This window comes from Pseudopodoces humilis, chromosome 3, assembly GCF_049639895.1.
Source record: "Pseudopodoces humilis isolate 2021_Gansu_Grassland_sample_001 chromosome 3, ASM4963989v1, whole genome shotgun sequence".
Taxonomy (NCBI): Eukaryota; Metazoa; Chordata; class Aves; order Passeriformes; family Paridae; genus Pseudopodoces; species Pseudopodoces humilis.
This window is the reverse complement of record NC_142202.1, coordinates 110,965,716-110,985,352: the sequence shown is the minus strand read 5'-3', so window position 1 is coordinate 110,985,352 and position 19,637 is coordinate 110,965,716. Positions and strand designations below refer to the sequence as shown.

At 50.5% G+C, this 19,637-nt stretch overlaps 1 protein-coding gene and 1 long non-coding RNA gene across 3 annotated transcripts in view; one reads left to right on the top strand and one right to left on the bottom strand.

Annotated features, from left to right (window-relative positions):
- Positions 1–14,545: 14,545 nt before the first annotated feature.
- On the bottom strand, positions 14,546–18,349 carry LOC148184738 (uncharacterized). Its single transcript, XR_015772184.1, has 2 exons — positions 17,317–18,349; positions 14,546–15,262 (listed from the first exon to the last, which is right to left on the bottom strand). It is a non-coding gene; the product is annotated as an uncharacterized LOC148184738 (long non-coding RNA).
- Positions 18,350–18,805: 456 nt separating this feature from the next.
- The window catches only part of GATA4 (GATA binding protein 4), a 28,418-nt gene continuing 27,586 nt past the window's right edge, over positions 18,806–19,637 (top strand). For both annotated transcript variants that reach the window (XM_005528787.3, XM_014257669.2), the window contains exon 1: positions 18,806–19,491. In XM_005528787.3, the coding sequence (XP_005528844.1) occupies positions 18,966–19,491 (526 nt within the window). In that variant the 5' untranslated portion in view covers positions 18,806–18,965. The remainder of the gene's footprint in view (positions 19,492–19,637) is intronic.

Genomic DNA, 19,637 nt, shown 5'->3' with positions numbered 1-19,637 from the left:
AGTTCTGTTGTAATTGGGTGTTACCTGTTTAGATACTGAGCTGCTATCTCGGCATCAGCTCCCAGAGAGCTCCACTTTACCTTTCCTTGCTAGGTGCACAGAGAATGTCTCCTGCTTCTGCACTGGCCCCAGGTGTTGCAATAAGCTGCCTGGGTGCTTTCAGTCTCCTGGAGGTGTTCCCAGGATGCTGGGGATGCTGAAAGTCCATGAGCATTCAAGCAGCGATGGGGAAAAAAAATTACAGAATTAAAATGCCCATTTAAACCCCAAATCCCCACTTCAAGTTCAGCACAACCCTTAACTCCTCTCTGTGTGTTCTGCCAAAGATGTGCTGTCATGTTCTTATTTTTCCAACATAATTATCTATCTTAGTGAGCAATATTTCATGTTTATAGTATAAAATGAATATTCCTAAAGTTTGTATGGCTGCAGCAATCTCTGCCCCTCGGCACACCAGGGCTCCTTTGCAGTAGATGGCAGGGGTACTAAGACAACTCAAAGCTTGAGAAGTCTGAAGCCTAAAATCAAGCCAAAACAGATCCCAATAAAGGATTTGATGACTTCCACAAAACAGGACTTCTCAGAGGAGAGACTGCAGCTCCCGCCACCTTTAATTAGATGTCAGTGCCCCAGAAGAAAACTGCTTTACTTCTAAAAGCACCTGGACTTCCATAACAAGCATAACTTGAAATGAAAAAACAAGGAAGGAAAGACCACAAACAGCCTGAATCACCTACCTAAAGCCTCTGAGGGCCAGAGATTGAAGAAATTAAATGTCAATCACTAATCAAACACACTAATTTTGGATAAGGAACGACCCTGAGGTTGCCCAGGGTTTTCTTTCTGCCTGACATCTTTAGAAGAGCTGAACTCAGGAACTTTAAGAGGAGAAACAACATGGAATTTGGCCAGTTTTTAACACCAACCCGCCACAATTCTGATCTCCCTGGCCTAAGTGACACAAAGCTGCAGGGCCCTTTCAGCAGCTGCTGGTGGAGGGGTCAGGAGACCACATCCCAGTCAGATGAGGACTGGGAAGACCCCAAGGGCTGTGAAATGGATATTTGGATGTATCTCCTCCCCAAATCCAAAAATGAATTGGTATGATTTACCAGCTCTCAGCTGGGACGATACAGGAACATCCAAAAGTCTTTTATTAAACCAAATTATCCTCTTGATGTAGCATCACCTCCTTGCCATGAATGGACTGCTCGTGGGAGATCTCCCCAGACCCCAGTGATATCCCCTGTCCTGACCCTTCATGGGAGATCTCCCCAGACCCCAGTGATATCCCCTGTCCTGACCCTTCATGGGAGATCTCCCCAGACCCCAGTGATATCCCCTGTCCTGACCTTTCATGGGAGATCTCCCCAGACCCCACCATATCCCTGTGTTAATCCTACACCACTGCCCACATGGAAAGAATGTTGTTTTCTGCCAGCAAACACCCAGGGCTGGATGAATGAGAGGAGAGGAAGGGCAGATGCCCCTCAAAATCCCAGCCCTCAGGAAGAAACTCTTCCCTGACGTGGGATCCAGCAAGATCTTGTTTCCAACAAGAGTCAGACCCAAAGCCTGACCCCTCATCAGCCTCCCCAAAAGCTTCTGCTCAATGCAAAGCCTTGATGGTGCCTCCTCATTTGGGGGATGCAGCACCATTAAAACACCATTGTGGCCACAGCTGGCCAAGGCCCCTCTCTGTGGAGCTCAGGATGGGTTGGGTGGGCACCTCTCAGCAAGGGGAAATCATGACTCTGTCGGCTTCAGGTGTCTTTGGAGGCTGGGAGTATTTGACACAGGGAGAGACCTGGAAAAATGCTCCAGCCCATGTGGCTGAAAAGGTTGTATTGGCTTGGGTTTATGAGTTTAAAAGGATTTCTCGGCCACTTTGCTAAGAGCAGGGTTTTATGGTGGTACTGAGAAAGGCAGATGTGTAGATATGTATTTATATAAAATGCTGACTGTGCCAGCACAGGAGAGCTCAGGTTTAAGAGGCAATTTCCTGGCTTAGTCTAATTCTCCTATTAGATGTTTTCCTTCACACTAAGTGAAATTCTGACTGAATTAAAGACCCGCTTTTCCTCTTATCTGCTGCTGCTCTTATCTAACTCCGAGGAAAGGCTGGGAGCAGAGACAGCCAGGGCTTGCCATTTTACAGCTCCTTCCCACTTTTCCCCTGGGCTCACATCAAATGCCCAGAAGATTTGTTAAAAACCAGCCTGTTATGCTCAACACACCCATACAAAGGGAACAGCAATGGAAAAGCCACAAAGTAGGTCCATTTCCTGAATTTTTTTTTAATTTTTTTTTTCCCTAGGGGGATCTCCCAAAATCTCCTACAAACCCCAGTGAAATTGTCTCCCTGGAACAGGGACCACCCTTTCCATTAAAAGGTCTGGCTCTATTCACTCGTGTGAGTTTCCAAGGGTGTCATGAAAAGGGAAAGAGTAAAAACACCAACCCTGCTCATCATTTATTGTCACTGCACCTTTCTGGGTCCTGAGCTGGGTCAGTGCAACCAGCAGGAGCCAAGACACCTCAGCCCCCTCCCTGACTCCACCACTGACTCACTGCTTGGCCCTGGGCAAGTCCCTTCAGTTGTTTTCATAAAATCATAAAATAATGTGGATTGGAAGGGACTTTTTAAAGGTTCTCCTTCTTTCTCAGCAAAGTCTCTGTCTTGGTCATAGAGTTTGTCAGTTTTAAGGGAGCAGGATTTGTTGGTCCAGCACCAAACACAACTCATCACCTCCTGCTTCCAGCTGATCCTCTTCATGCCATGGTGAAGCAATTCTTGTGCCTAATTAGGGTAGCCCTTAACTAAGAGCTTGGATTTTTCTCTAGAGTCTTGTCCCACTGTTACTCAGTTTTATCCAGTTTTCCTCTAAGTCCTCCCTTTTCCCAAGCCTCTGCCACCCTCCGTGTTTGAGAGTCCCAGACTCTGCAATGAAGCTGGCACTTCTCACTCAGGCTGGCTTTATCAGGGCTGCATTTCCACCCTGTGATGTCTCTGTTCCCTAAATTCCCAACACACTGCCAGGCACAGAGGCGTTTAGAGCCCTTGAAACCAAATTAGCCACTCTCCATTTTGCTCACATGCAGTTTTTTTTTATATTTACCCCTAATTCAGGGCTCTGGCAGCCCAGCTGTCTCAGGCAACATCAAACAGAAAATACCCACAAAACGGGTCTTTTCTCACTGAATGTGGACATCCTTCCAGGAAGGGTCTTGCTCCGTGGTCAGCTGGGAATTGCAGCAGCCTTTGGAAGAGAAGGCTCTGGGGAGAACTCAGAGCCCCTTCCAGTCCAAAAAGGCTCCAGGAGAGCTGGAGAAGGACTGGGGACAAGGGATGGAGGAACAGGACAAGAGGAAAGGGCTTCCCACTGCCAGAGAGCAGGGAGTGATTGGATATTCTGCATGTCCTCCTGGCCTCTTCCCTCACCTCCTGGCAAATTTTAGGAAATAATCCTCCTTTGATTTCCACCCCCTCCAATAACAACCCAAGAGAAATCTGCTTCCCCTGAGACTGTAGTGAAAAGGGATGTACAGCATCATGAAATGATGGCTCCTGGATGGACATGCCTCTTCCCACTTGGAACAGATACAGATCTGGCCCAAAAATTCCATTAAAAAAAAAAAAAAAGTCTGAATAGCTTTAATACACTGATCTGATTTAAAAAGAAACAGAAACCTGGAGTCAAAAAGCAGGTGGGTTTTATCACCTCTTTCATTATTTAATTTGGCTGGAATGTCCTTTTCTTTTAAGATGAATGAGCCTTCTTGCTGACAGCAACTCCCTTACTTTTTGCTTACAAACTAAAAATGATGGGATTTTAGGGGATTTTCTGCTAGGAAAAAAATAAAACACCTTCCTCATTGGAGAGTGTGCTCACCTGTGGTCATGAAAAGCTCTGGAAAACCAGGATACCCTTCTGGGGAAGTTACACCATGTAGAGCAGAATCATGGAATGGGTTGGGCTGGAAAAGAGCTTAAAAATCATCTTGCTCCAATCTCCTGCCATGAGCAGGGACACCTTCCACTAGACCAGGCTGCTCAGAGCTCCACCCAAAATGGCCTTGAACACTTCCAGGGATGGGGCAGCCGCAGCCCAGGACATTTTTGGTGTCTCCTGCTTCAGGTTTGGATAGCCAGCCCTTCATTGTCCACATAATTTGTGCCATGATAAGGACAGTTTCAGGGCTCCTGGGGTCAGGTGAGCATCCCTGCAGCTACATCAGGGCTTAGACCTCTTTAAAGTTCTGATGGATCAGATTTTGGGCACCTTGGTCAGTGCACCCAAGTGTGCATGAGTGTTGGGTCATCACAAGCATCACCTCAGTGACATCTGAGCAGGGATAAACCTCTGGATTCCTGGTATTTGGTTAGTAAAAAAATTTTTAAGCAGGAAATTTGAGGCTTAACCTCTACACAGATATTCTTCCAAGAACAGGTGTGAGGGCTCAAAGTCCTCCATCCAACACAGCTGGAGATCTTCAGATCTTCAGAACTTTCCTGAACAACCTTAGATTTTTTTATTAGAAAATAAAATTTGCATTTCTTCTAGTTTATCACGTGAGCCTGAATAAAAAATACAGAAACCAGCTACATATTTTCTTTAGACAAGGCTTATCCCAGACAACTGGAGCCTGGACTTTGCTTCTTCCCATCCTGTGGATTATGAAGGCTTTTTCTTGTTCCAGCAATGGCCTGTGGTCACTAGAAGCTACCTCAGCATTTCATGGGCTCTGCCAAGATGACAGGAAATTAATGAAGTTTAAATGAAGAGCTTCTCCCTCTTCCAGCCCTCTGATCCTTTCTTTTGATTCAGTAAAACCCTGGCAGAGGACACCTGATCTAATCACGGGAGATTGCACTTGGTGATCCAATCACTGCCAAGCTTCTGGACATTGGTTTCTCCTCTGATGAGAACATTTAAAGGTGTGAACTTTTCAGGGGCTGGCTGATGGCTGTCTCGGCTCTGGGATCTCCTTTGGGAAAGGCAGGAATAAAATGCTGTGATTTTCTACAGATTTGAATGTTTTCAGCCAGAGTCTGTGAATCCTGATAGCCGGTGCTTATTTCTGCTCTTACCTACAGGTCTCCACCCCTCTGCCAAGCCTGGCTTGAAGGAATCAGTCAATGCAAATGTCATCAGGAGGGACATGCAGCCAGCACATTCACCCAACCTCATTTCCTCAGAGGGAGTCTATAGACCTCTGTAGTCACACCAAGACTCTTTTCCAGCCCAGATGTGCTCAAGTTTACAAGAAGCAATGGCCATAAACTAAAACACAAGAAGTTCCACCTCAACATGAGGAAGAAATTCTTCATGTTGAGGGTGGGAGAGCATGGAAACATGCCCAGGGAGGGCGTGGAATCTCCCTCTCTGGACACGTTCCTGTGTCGCCTGCTCCAGGTGACCCTGCCCAGAGGTCCAGAGGTCCCTTCTAACTCTAAAAATTCCAAGATTCTGTGGAAGTTAGGCTGAAAGCTGGTGATTCCATTTCAAAAGAGAGTGCAGGACTTCTGCTCTGACCACGTCTTCCAGCACTGTTGCCCAAACACCGTCACGTTGTACCCTCAGTCTTTCATGTCCAAAGGCTGCCGCAGCCACCGACCCCACCGTGTAGGGGAAAGCGGCTCCCAGGCTCTGCCCTGGCAGATAACATCACCCCAGTGATCTCAGAGCCTTTCTTGAGGTGCCGCTGCCCAGTGTTTGCCCATGTCCTCACATTGTCCCCAGCCCTGATAACTCCTCTGGCCAAGGCTATCAACTCATCAGCACAGCGGCATCAGCCCCCCGCGTTCGGCAGGAGGACACCAAACCCCGGCCGCTGATAGACTTAGCCCTAATCCCATTCAGGACCGTTTTGATCAATGGATAAATCTCTGTTTGTGTGGCCAAATCCCTCCTGCCTTGTCTGCGGGCTGGGCGTGGGGATGAATGTCCTCAGTGTCCCCCTCGGCTCGTGCCATCCCAGATCCTGATGATGTGGAGAGCACGTCGCAGTCAAGGATTAACCCTGCGGGGCTTTATTTCCTTTATTTGAGCAGATGGACAGCTGAGGTCCCAAAAAGGGTGCAGTGGCCTCTGCAGAATCCCAGGACAGTTTAAAATTGAGCTGGGAATTCCCAATCCTTAAGGACATCCTTCTCTTCCAACAGCACCACACCAGCTCAGGGTGTTTTTGTGCTGACAGCTGAACACAGAAGCCTTGGCCAGAGACACTTTTCTATCTAAATTCCCAATATCTTTTTGGAGACGTGACCATTTGCTAAGCTTTATTTACCCAGCAACCCTCTTCCAGTCAGTGGGGAGGAGATAAGGACACATAGAGGTCTTGATCAGATCAGGACCCATCTGACAGGACAACAATGGGGTGGAGAAGAAGAAAGAACAAAAGCAAAAATAAAAGCTCTTGATGATCCAGGCTCCAAGACAGGCCAAATCTGAAGGGAAGAGTTCTCCCCTAAATAATTCTCTTTTACTTCCTTCGTCAATGTCAGTATAAGGCATTTGGGCTCCAGAATCAAACCTGAAGCAGGGAGAAAAAAAATTAGAGAAGGGGAAAGAGAAATCAGGGAAAAAAAAAATAGGAAAAAAGCTCTATGTATTCTCTTTTCTTTCTTTTTTTTTTCCAACATGAAAAATATTAAAGTAGTCCAAAATTATGAAAAAAAAATAAAATCCCATCACCAACAGAAGATGTTTTCACCACATGGTCAATATTGGTGGTCGACTACAAGGAAAGGAAACAAAGAACATTTCACAGAAGGTTCTGCCCCTGAGGCCCAGCTGGACCTTCTTCAGATGCTTCCCAGTGGTGTCCAAATTACTGTCAGTAACTGGTGGAGAGGGACAGTAATTTGGAGGTTTCCAAGGAATGACTGGACGGGGCACTCAGTGCTCTGGGCTGGGTGACAAGAGGGGGATCGGTCACAGGTTGGACTCGATGATCTCAGAGGTCTTTTCCAACCTCAGTGAGTCTGTGATTCCATGGTTCTCTGATGTGAACTCATGGCATCTGAACTCACATCACCTCTGAGCTGGTGACGGAATCCCAGGGACAGACAAAAGGCAGGAAATGAGGCCCAAAGATGTTCTTCACATAACTAGCCACTGGGAAATGGAAGATTCTGGGGTGTCATCAAAAAATTCCTGTGATTTAATCCAAATGGGATATGAAATGTGGAAATCGAAGAACCATAGAACCATGAAATCATAGAATGGTCTGGGTTGGAAGGGACCTCAAAGATCATCCAGTCCCAGCCACGGGCAGGGACAGCTTCCACTATCCCAGATTTCTCCCATCCAACCTGGCCTTGGACACTTCAGGGAAGCAAATCCACTGTTCTTCCTGAGTTTCTGGCCTACAACCTCAAGATCAGGAACAATGTGACCCCTCTGTGATGCTGAGATTTGCTTAAAGAAGAGGTGAGTACAAGAAACACCTCCAAAGGGTGATGGTAGAAACCTTATCCCAAAATAAAAAAGCATTGGGGAATTCTTAAATATCCTGGTATTTGTGGTGGAGAATCTGTGGTTCTCATATTTTAATTTTCCATGGAAGAGGAAAGACAAGGAAGAAAGAGTTAAACACAAACAGCCCGGTTGCTTTTTGGCTTTTTATTTTCCCCCTTTGTGTGGGGTTTTGTTTTTTGGGTTTTTTTTTTGCTTGCAGTTATATAAAATGTAACAACTTTTTCCCCTGCCGTTGTTTTCCCACTGCGTACTGTGAGCAGTCAAGGCTTTTTTACTGCCAAAGGAAGGCTGAATTCTAAAAATGTTCTTCATTCTCTATATGAGCCACCCTCCCCCCAAAAAAGAAAGGAAAGAATTCACATTTTTTCATCTATAATTAGTAAAATGATTAGAAACATTTAAACTTCTTGCTTAGAGCAGTTCAAGCTCAGCTTTTCTTTTTATTGACTTCAAACAACAATTCATCCAGGAAGGTTTTAGAATTTTCTTAAAACAAGCAAACCAACCAATGCCAAACAAAAAAGCCCAAAGTAAAAGTAAAATTCAATTCAATTAAACAGAAAATTGGAAAAAAAGTACACAAAACAACCCCAAACTATTAAATCTTGGAGCTTTGTCCAGCCAGAAACAAAAACGTTGAACATTCCAGTTTGCTGTTTTTGTATTTCCACCTCTTCCAGATGGAACATAAATGATTTTTTTTTTTGATTTTGTGAGGATTTTCCACTGGGAAAAAAAAAATGAAAAAGAAAAAGAAAAAGAAGGGTTTCTTAACAAATTCTACTTCTTTCATGTGTGTTTTCCTGGAGTGAACATTACACATGCAGTTTTACCACAGACCAGATGGAAAGGTGCTAAAAACGAACCTTTTTTCATTGTCAGAAAAAGACAGTTAATCAAGAGAGATATTTTGGGAAGGAGCCCTCTGTGGGGTGCCTGCGACCATTTCTCCATGCTGGTCTAGGTATCTTTGGGTGTTAACAACTGGAATATGCTCCGATGCCTTCGGTGTCCCGCTGGAATTACAGTGAGATTTCACAGCTGTTCTGCCAAAAAATCCATAATCCTGTGAACAGGCATGGGACTAAGTGCTCTGGGAGAGACAGGTCCTGTCCTGGATCTGCTGTCCCCCAAAAAGCCTTTAATCCCCCTTTCCCTTGTCTTCCCAGATAATAAGATCCACCTACCCTGCAGTGTTGTTGGGAGGCTTAACGTGGTAATCTTTATAAAGTGCCATGGGATCTTTTGGAAAAGAGAAAAGAAAAATAAAAGAAGCAAAAAAAAAAATGTAGGATCCAGCCTCATTCTGGTGTCACAGGGGCAAGGAGTGACCCCCAGGGAGACACAGATGATCTGGAAGTTCCCTTCCAACCCAAAGCATTCCGTGATTCCATGACTTTGTGACAAAGCCCAGGATCAGCTGTCCCTGCCCAGGTTATCACTGCAGAGCCCAGCAGCCACACCCTCATTGTGCTCCTGGGTCCCAGCGGGGGTGACACTGCAGTGACATTTTTCCAGCCCATGGAAAGACCTGTCCCTTTGAGACATCTTTGCCTTTCTGTACTGGATCAAATCTGCTTTGTCCACCTTGTCCCCGGTGGGTTGGACAGGATGGGGCTGAGCCCGAGCTGCTCTGTCACAGTGAAAAGCCAATTTCTGGAGAAGGGAATTCTCTGGGGTGATCTTAGGACACCTCCCAGTGCCTAAGGGGGCCCCAGGAGAGCTGGAGAGGGACTGGGGACAAGGGATGGAGGGAAGGGGACACAGGGGATGGCTTCCCACTGCCAGAGGACAGGGATGGATGGGATATTGGGAAGGAACTCCTGGCTATGAGGGTGGTGAGGCCCTGGCACAGGGTGCCCAGAGAAGCTGTGGCTGCCCCTGGATCCCTGGAAGTGTCCAAGGCCAGGTTGGATGGGGCTTGGATCAGCCTGGGATAGTGGAAGGTGTCCCTGCCCATGGCAGGGGGTGGAAGAGGATGATCTTTAAGGTCCCTCCCAGCTCAAACCTTTCCATAACTCCCTGATTCTGTCCAGCAGCCAGAACTGCACATTCAAATCCAGGATTCTCTTGTCCCACACTGGTTTGGTGGGATTTGTGTTCATTTCAACTAAAACCCTCCAAAACTCAAACCATTGTCTGGGATTCCACCTCTCTCCTGCGACACTGAGAGTCTTGGGAATCCCATCATTCCTGCCTTTTCCAGTGCATGAAAACTCAGATGTTCATCAGTTGCCCAACAGATACCACAGTTATTAATAGTATCAGCACTGCAATAATGGTCTAATAACGAGGGCTAATTACACATAAATTGGCAACATACCTGAGTATTCTTTCCCCATGCACTGCACTGGAGTTTTGCCTGATGATAACAATATCATTTCCTGGTAAAATGGACTTTCATGTCTGTGCCTTTTACAATTACAGCCTGTGGTGTATTTTCTTGCTTATCCCCAGGGGTGACAAAATGCCACCTTCACCAGGGTTTCCCATCCTGGACAGCATTCCCAGGTGGGTCTGAAGCTGCAGGATGGATCCAAAAGCCAAAGGCAGACTGGATTTCAGCAGATTTAAGGGATTTCAGCAGATTTAAGGGAGCATCAACTTTGCTTCTCTCTGGTAATACCGGTGCATCAAAAATATTATACCACTGATATTTTTCTTTACAAACCCAAAAGAGGAGAAGAAGAAGGAGCACGATGTTCCTGATGATAGAAGGAGGCTGGGGTCTTTATTTGTGCAGCCATAAGAATCTCAGTGGCATAGTCGGAATTCCTGCTGCCCTGAGTGATGCCAGGGAAGGCTGCAATGCTCACTTGCCTGGAGAACAGCAGTGCAAAGGGGATTTTGGTGGGATATTTCTGGAAAATTGGGTGGATGTTAATTAGGAAATTAAAAAAATCCCATGTTGTTGCTTCAGCTCCAGAAATTGTTGTGTAGATGACATGGAAATTAAATATAATCCCAAGGAACTCTGGCAGCACTTAATGGAACCATGGAATTGCCTAGGTCAGAAAAGCCCTCCAAGATAACTGAGTCAAACCATTCCCAAAAAATTGCCAAGGCCACCACTGAACCCTGTCCCATAGTTCCACACCCACACATCCTTGAAATCCCTCCGGGGATGAGGATGCCACCACTGTCCTGGGCAGCTGTGCCAGGGCTGGACAATCCTTTGGGTCCTCCTCTCCTTTGCAAAGTTGAGGCCAGCAGATCTGGGAGAGGCTGAGTTCCAGCCCAGTGCCAGAAGTTCAGGGAATTAAATAAGAGAATTCAACCATTTGCAAATCTAGGTGAAGAGAGGAGGATTCCCAGAAATTCCAATCTGCCCCCAGCGTCCCTTGCTGAAGGACACTGCCAACCTCAAATCACAAATTCAGCCTGCACCAGGGAATTTTTTGGAACAGACCAGATATTTTTTCACTTTTTTTTTTTTTTTTTCAAGTTTTCCTTTTTGAATTAGAATTTAGAATTGTCAATATTCTGTGTGTTTTTGGACTGGCATCTTATCCAAGGTCAAACCATCCTCTTGCATTACCACTCAGTCCCACCAGCACTGCCTGCATGTGAAACCCTGTTTGTCCTTTGCTCCGGTGAGTGCATTTCACGTGGATTTGGGCTTGGAAGTTCAGCGCTTGAAATTTTGTGCATGAAAAACTATTTTGGTTTCGTGGCTTTACTTTTATGTGAAATTTATCTCTTTTCTTTTTTGCTTTCCTCTCCAGAATAAGTAGGTTACTTCAACCACTGATACACCAGTGCAGAGAGAGAAACCATTTTTTCAGCCCAGAAGGAGCTCAGCCACAAAACCTCCGTCCTGACCCTGCATCTGCCACACAGGAGCGGAGAGATTTGGGCCAGGACCGGCTTTTTTTTTCCATCACCACATCCAACCTGGGCGCCGCACCTCCCAGCACCCGATGGGCGATGCTCGGAGGGAACTCAGGGGCATCGCCTCGGGGTCCGGAGCTGCAGCCCTTCCCTTCCCGGCGGCGGCGGCGGGGCTGCCCGGGGCACTGACCCCAGCGCCGGGGAGTCTGGAGCGGAGCCGGCGGCCGCCGCTCGCCGCCGTCAGCCCACACCTCATCAATAGGGGCTGACAGCCCCGGCCCCGCCGCCCCGACGGCACCGCTGCCGGCACGGCACGGCTTGGCACGGCCCGGAGCGCAGGGAGAACCCCGAAGGTGGGGATGGAGGCAGCGCCATCCGTCCGGGATGTATCTGGGGAGAGGAGAGGAGAAGTTGGGGTGCAGAGAACACCACGGGGGTCAGGCTGTAGGCAACGCCGAAGGGATCCAGGGAATCCCCGGTATTCCCGCAGGCAGCAGCCCCGTGGCTCTGGGATAGAGGCAGCATCATTGTGAGGGGCTACGGACACCCCAGTGGGGCAGATTGAGGGGGTCGGGGGGGGTACGGGGGCATAGGGGACCCCACGGTGACAGGTAAGGACACACAGTGAGTGGTACAGGCGAGTAGGAAGGTAAAACACCCCGGTGAGAGAGATACAGACCCATGGATAAATACATGGATTAATAAATCGATATTCTGGCAAAGTAGACGGGCACAAAAAAGCAAATAAGACATGGGAATGAGTAGGGAGTTACAGAGATGTATGGATATAGGGATATATGGCTAGATGATGGATATAGGGATAAATGGCTAGATGATGGATAAATGGATATACGGATAGATGATGGATAAATGGATATCTGGATAGATGATGGGTGGTGATAACGACTGAGGTTCCGCATTCCCAGGGCTCCAGCCCAGGCATTTCCAGGCAGAGGAGCCTTCCCCGCCCGATGTGCGTGGCTTTTCCAGCCTCTCCGAGAGTGGGAAGGGGTTTTCCAAAGCCGCTGCTGCTCCTACCAGACACCAGGGGCTCTGCCGGGGCCGGTCAGTCCCCGACAGCCGGGATGTCACCGCAGGTGTGCTCCACACGGGTGGTTTCACTGTCACTGCGTCGCAGGGCGGTGACAATGATGACAGCAGAACCGCACAGCCCGGCTGGTGACGCACCCCCTTCGTCCCCAGCGGGGTCCCCCCCACCGCGGGTGATGTTCCCCCACTCGCCCCCGTGCTGGTGGCCCCGGGGGATGCCACATCCACGGGTGACGCGTGTCCGCAGGTGACACGCAGACACTGGTCACACCGCCGTGGCGCAGCCCCCTGAGCTGGCCTTTCACCTCTCCCCACCAACCCAGAGAATGCCAGGCCGGGAAATTCAGAGCCCTGACGTTTTAGGCTCAATTCACTGGACCTTGGCAGTAAAGCTGACAGGAGGGCAGGACATTGATCCACGCTGTACTTTCAGTGCTCTCTGGGACACATCTGTCCCATCCACGCACACACAGTGGCACAGACACTCAGGGCGTCACATGTGCAGTGCTTCCCTTTTCCTAGGGATTCCCGTTTCCTAAAAATCCCCGTTGCAGGCGGGGTTTGGGTTTTGCCTGTTCCCAGATCTCCACGGCATTGACCCTCATTTCCCAGCCTCCCCCCTCCTGCTGCATCAGAGCACGGACCGCTGCTCCACGCACCTCTGCAGCATCCCGTGGCTTTTGCCCTGAGAAAGTCACTTGTATTTATTTCCACTAGAGGTAAAAAAAAAAAAAATAAATAAATAAAAGAAAAGCACAGGAAAAAGCAGTAATATAATATTTCGGGGTAGAGGGAGCGGTCAGGAAGGATTTAGGAATTTTCCTGAAGCTCCGCTGAGCCGTGATGCTCCTTGGCCACCCTCCTGCCTACCTGGCCTTTGGGGTGGGGGTGGAGGCGGGGGGCTGGTGGCATTTTAGGACCGCTGCCGTCCTGTAAACAGGCGTGACATTTGTTTGGGAAAGCGTCTCTGAAAGGCGTGACAAGAGCCTTTGGTTAAGCCGGGGCGGGGGTGGCAGCCACAGCAGGGTCCCCTGCGAGCGGCTCACGGTCCCTCTGTGCTGTCCCACTGTCCCTTCCAGCCGTGCTCCCCACAGCCTCCCGTGGGGTTTCCTTGCGCTGGGGTGTCCAGAGACGTGTCCGTGGGCGCGGGGGTGCAGGGGGGGCCCAGAGCGGGGTACCCGAGGCTCCCCGGAGAGGAGGGTCCAGGATCTGTCCCCCAGGAGGGCGGGGGGCTCATCGCTCCCCCCGCGCAGCTCCAGCAGGGATTTCCCCCCTTTTGCCGGACCAGGGGAGGGCTGGAGGGGCAGGGCTGAGGGCAGCGCCCCCCGTCCATCCCCAGACCCCCAGACGGGTGGGAAGGGGGCGGGAGGAGGCGATGCAGCCCCGAGACATCTTCTGGCTCGCAGGGAGCCTCGTCCTGCACTCCCGGCCATCCCCCACACCCAAAACACCCCGGTCCTGCCGCACAGCCCCAAAAATCCGGGCTTGGGACCCCCCTTCCCCTCCGCACTTGCACCGGCTGCTCTAACACAAGGACAGCCTGGAGATACCCATAGATAGTCACCTGTAGATAGTCACCTATAGATAAACACCTATAGATAGACACCTATAGCTGATCCATCCCGCACAACCCAAGGCACCGGATTTTTTTGGAGCCGATTTCTCCCCTCTCCGCCGTCCCGGGGAGGCCAATCCCCTCCCACAGTCTGTAACTCTCAGTTTCCCCCCAGCCCCCTCCTCCAGACCCTTCCCGGCTGCAGCCAAAGCAAGGGATAAATAAAAAATTTAAGGTAATACTAATAAAACCCCCAAATACTCCCAAGTGTCCAATACGCAGCAGCCGCCGGCCGCTTTTATTCCTTTTGCCCGCCTAAAATCACATTTTCCCCGCTGATTTTTCCCCTTATTTTCAACCATTTTTCTTCGTGACTTTTTAAAAATTCAATGTTTAGCGCAGATAGAAATTTAAATTAACTTTCTCCTCTCTTCCCCTCCGTCCCCTCCGCCACTAGTTTCTAAAGTGTTTTGGGGTTTTTTGGGGGGGAGGTTTGGTTGTTTTTTGGTTTGGTTTTTTTTCCCATGCATCAACACCCGGAGATTTAACTCTAAAACCACCGCCAAACTAAGTTCGATATGGGGAAAAAAAAAAATAATAAAAAACCAAACAAACACAAGAAAAGCCCTGAAAAATAGTCATATTTTCGTATCGACTTTTTTCCTGCCTGGGGCAGAACTGAAGGCTGGAAAGGAAGGCCAAAGTTTGTTCCCCTGGGTTATTTTCACACAGATTTCGTTAATCGCAAGGAAAAAAAAAAGTCTCTACCGCGTGCAGAACAGAGGTTTGGGTTTGGTTTGGGTTTTTTTTTTCTGCCGCTGCGTTTTGCTGTGTCCCGTCTGCTTTTTCCGGGAGAAATTGTGTCCTAAATCCATCCTCTCCCTGCCGGCTCTTGGGTCTCGCCGGGCTGGGCTCGGTGCGGCTCCTCAGCTCCCGATTTTCGGGATGCACGTCCCTGCCATTCCCGGCCCCACCGGCCGATAATTCCCTGCAGAAAGGGCTGGATCCGGCCACTCTTCACACCAAACAATCCACGGGAATCGCTTTTGTACCTTTTTTCCTGGAAGTAGCAAAGCCTTGAAATCTTCTCTGCTCCTGGTGTTGCTGCTTGGGAGGGTTTAATAAATATAAATTGTTTTTGTTTGGTTGTTTTGGGTTTTTTTTCCTTTTTTTTTTTTTCTTTTTTCTTTTTCTATTTTTTATTTTACCAAGGAAAAAGCCGCTTTTCTGCAAGAATACAACGAAACTTTAGTGAAACGCTGTTTTGGGAGAGAAAACCATCGGTGATTTTGCAAAGAAAGGGAAGATGAATGTCCCGAACCCGGCACATCTGGATAGGCAGCTGTTTCGGAGGAGGGATATAAAAAGAGACATTGATATATTTAATTCCCCTTTCTTTCCCTGTGTGCTGCCCCGTGTTCATAAGCACATTTTCTATATATACATGTATTCATATATATTTTTAAATGACATATTGACATGTTTAGATACTATATAGGAGTTATTAAACATTATGGTTTATATATCTATTTTTATATATTTCATAATTTACATACAAAAACAATACCGCATGGCGTTATAAATTATAAACAATAAATTATTTCGGTATGACAGTACATCTATGTTTGCATGTAACACATTCCCGTGAATCATAACATACATTAAATCCCATCTATACTTAATTTTTGTATCGATCTGTATAAAGCTGCACACTTTTTATAAATTACATCTTTTCCCCCATGTGCTGAAAGTACAAATACGCACAAAGACACCCTTGCTGATGTTTATTTGTTACGCATTTCAGTGATTATAATTTTATTTCTATACGGGGCTATAATTATTTTAATCCCGATAATTGGGGTTATCTCCAACTGCGTTTTCCCACTTTTGGGGGTTTGGGGAGTCCCTGTGCCCCCTGGGTATTCCAGAATAACGTGAGGGCAGAGGACGAGGGGTTCCCACATTCCCGGGGCTTCATTCCTAACCCTGGACCACTCTCCAAGTGCTCTCCTCACCTTCCACCCCCCTTCAATAAATCGCTTTCCCAATCCCCTCTTCCCCCCCACCCCGCCTTTTTCATACGGAGATTTGAAATTTTAATTTAAAATTTTTATTTCCAAGCACCAAAATCCGCTGGCATCTCCCCCCCTCGCCCCCCGACTTAGGGTAGGAACCCCAAATTTCCACGGGAAATTCCAGAGTGTGGGAAATATTAATAGTGTGAGAGTTATTCTCGGGAAACAGAGCAGTGGAACCCCCCCCCCCCCCCGATGTCTGGAGAGACCCCAGGGTGAAATGAGCCCTTAGGAGAGGGGGGCTGTGGATGGGGGGCTGAACCCCACGTGGGATTGGGACCCCAAATTGCAGAGGGTGCAGCACCCCCGCTGCGCTTCATCATTAAGCCTTAAACCCATCCGAGCATGGAGGGGCAGGAAACTGGTGTCCAGTTTGGGGAGAGCACCCCCAGACTGGCTGGGGCAGAGGGGAGACCAGCTGCCACCTCCTCACTCCGTATTTGGGATCACGATTTGGGGCAGAAACACGGAAAAAACTCCCCTCTGCAGCAGCGCCAACGAAAGGGGTTGACTCCAACGGGATTGAGGGATTGGAGGGTGTCTGTACCGCTCAGAAAATCCCTGATTTTCTTCTGGGAGCCGGGAACGGGCATCCCTGGGCTGCGCGGCTGGTGGGGCTGGTTTGATTTAATTATTTTATTTTATTCTTTTATTTTTTTTCCCTTTCCTCTTCTCCACAGCCACGAAACCTGGCGCCCGGCTGATGGTGCAAGAGATACCGGCCAACCCCTTCGCCCCCCCCCGCTTCCCTCCCATCGCCGCCCACTTCCACGTGATGTGGGAAAACCAGTCAGCGAGTGGGACTGGGCAGACTGGGGAGCCGGGAGGGGGGCAGCGCTGCCCCTATTCCCCCCCAAAGGAAGCAGGAGCCGGGCATCTCTGAGCCCTCTGCCTTCCCCACAGCGAGGGGGGGGTCCCTGCCCCACGGCCTCGCCCTCCTCCACCCCTGTGCCCCCCAGCACTGAAGGTGGGTAGTGCTTCTCTGTCCCCTCGCTCCTCTTCCTCGCCGGGACCCCAGCGAGCCCCTTCCTAGAGGCCTCCCCAAAAGCTTCCTCCTATTGTCTCCTCGGGCTTGAAAAGTGACTGGATTTTGCTTTTTTTTTAATTTTTTTTGGTTGATATTTTTATTATCACCGCTGCTATTTGCAGGGCAAGAGGGAAACTCGCTCCTTGTTCCCCTCCCGTGAGTCCTGCTCCTCTTTAGGGAATCCTGTGGAAAAGCTCCGTCCTAGGCCGGTTACACACCAACCATTCCCGGGGGGTCGGGGGGAACACAGACCTCCCTTAAAGCCCCTTCTTCTCGGCTCGCTTCCATCCTTACCCCTTCCCAACGCTGCCTCCGGCTTCTCTCCCCTTGCCCGGCCGCCCATTGTCTCCCTCTGTCCTCCCAGGGTATCAGTCCTTATCTGCTGGTTATCTCTTCTGCTGCTAAATTCAGCCCAGCCGAGGGGTTCAGCCGGGGGAATCTGTTGGTGAAACCTAAAGCAGTCCCAAGAGTTCTCTCTCCGGCCGTAATTCCCCCCTCCGTGCTCCATCCAGCCCTTCTCCCGCAGTGAGGTGGTTTTCATGGAATCCTACAGCTCCAGAATGGGTTGGGTTGGAAAAGACCTAAAGGCCCATCCAGTCCTGACCCTCCTGCCGCGGGCAGGGACATCTTCCACCAGACCAGGCCGTTCCAAGCCTCGTCCGAGAGGCTGCTTCCATGATTTACAGAGAAAACAGCACCTCAACTCATCTCCCCCCCTTCCCGGGCCCTCCTTGGGAAAGGGGTTTCACCCTGACCCCTTTCCACAAGTGGGTTTTGGGGTCTTGCCATTGCGGGCCACCCGCAAGGCCCCAATGGCATCCCAAGGCCCAAACCCACCCCAAATTCCCCCAAATTTCCCCAAGTTCAAAACGAACCCAACATGAAGTAAAGCACCCCTTTCCCCCAACATTTCCCACGACTCTGGGACATCCCTCCCCATCCAGACCGACGGCATTCCCAGTCCCCAGTGGGTCACCCCACTGTGCTTCCAGCTTCTCCCGGTTCCCCACACGGGAAAAACGGGGGAGAGCGATAAAAAACCACCCGGGAGGGGGAGTTTTGTGGGCGCTGCTTGGGGTCTGCTCCCACTTTAGGCAGCACTAACGGGGCTGCAGTGGGTAATGGCCCCCCTCTCCTCTAAGCCCCCTCGGTCACAGCTTTAGGGGGTGCAGACACGCGTGGGGTGGGAGGGTCGAGCCATCCTTCCTCCTTTCCCTCTTTCCCCTCTACTTTTCCCTAATTTAACTCCCCCCCCACCCCAACCCTCCTCAGCCGCCTCCCGCCGCCCACATCAAACGCCGGCCCCGGGGGCCATTAACAACTTAAAGCACCGATCCTACCTGCGGGACAAAGGTTTTTCCTCCGGGCCAGAGGAGAGAGCATCGCTGTCTCTCACCTTCCCGGCTGTGTCCCCCCCTCCTGTCACCTCCCCCCCTTCTCTAACCTCCTTATCTCCCCGCCCGGGGGGGTCCCGGCCCGGCTGCCGCCGCATCCCGCATCCCGGCAGCATCTCCCCCTGCTCCCCCGGGGGGTGCTGGAAGGGGCGGGCGGGGGGGAGGGAGGAGGAGACTGAGCGAGGGTTTTAAACAGCCCAGCCTCATGGTGGAGGGCGGGGGGGGGGCGGGAGGTGATGGATGGAGCCCGGTGGGAGCAGCTAAATCCAGGCGGGAGCTAAATTTCCCCTCCGGAGGGACCCGGACTTCTTGCTTGGGGTCTGGAAGAGGCGACGGGACCTGCTGAAGGTGGGGAAGGTGGGCGGCGGGGAAGGGGGGGGTGGGTTGGAGGAAAATCGCATCGCTGGTGGTGTTTTGGTTTTGGCTGGAAGGCTGCGTCCACGCTAGACCGCTCCGGGGAAAAGTGGAGCCGAGGGTTTTCCAGGCGCTCCCCATCGCTCCGGATCGCGGCCGGGGAGCCGGCCGGGCTTTGGGGAGGCCCCGCACGAGATGTACCAGAGCTTAGCCATGGCAGCAAACCCCGGCCCTCCGGCGTACGAGGGGGCAGGTGGCTTCATGCACAGCGCGGCCGCAGCGTCCCCGGTCTATGTGCCCACCACGAGGGTCACCTCCATGCTCCCCAGCCTGCCCTACCTGCAGAGCAGCGGCTCTTCCCAGCAAGGCAGCCCCGTCTCCAGCCACTCCATCTGGACTCAGCCCGGAGCCGAAAGCGCCGCTTACAACCCTGGATCTTCTCACCCTCCCGTGTCACCTCGGTTCTCCTTCTCCACCAGCACCCCCATCCCGGCCACCTCTTCCCGGGAAGCGGCGGCGGCTTACAGCAGCTCCTTGAACCTTTCTGCTAACGGGAGGGAGCAGTACAGCAGGGGCTTCGGCAGCTCCTACTCCAGCCCCTACCCGGCCTACATGAGCCCCGAAATGGCCACGACCTGGACTTCCTCGCCCTTCGACAGCCCCATGCTGCACAACCTGCAGAGCCGAGGGACGCCCGCGGCCGCCCGCCACGCCAACATCGGTGAGCAGAGGGCTGGGAGAGGGGAGGGAAGGTTTCACCCCCTTACCCCCCAGATTTTGGGACACACACCCCCCCCCGCGCATAGGCGCAAAGGGCAGGAGGGAGGAATTTTGAGTGTTGGGGCTGGCGCTGCCTCTCTGACTGGA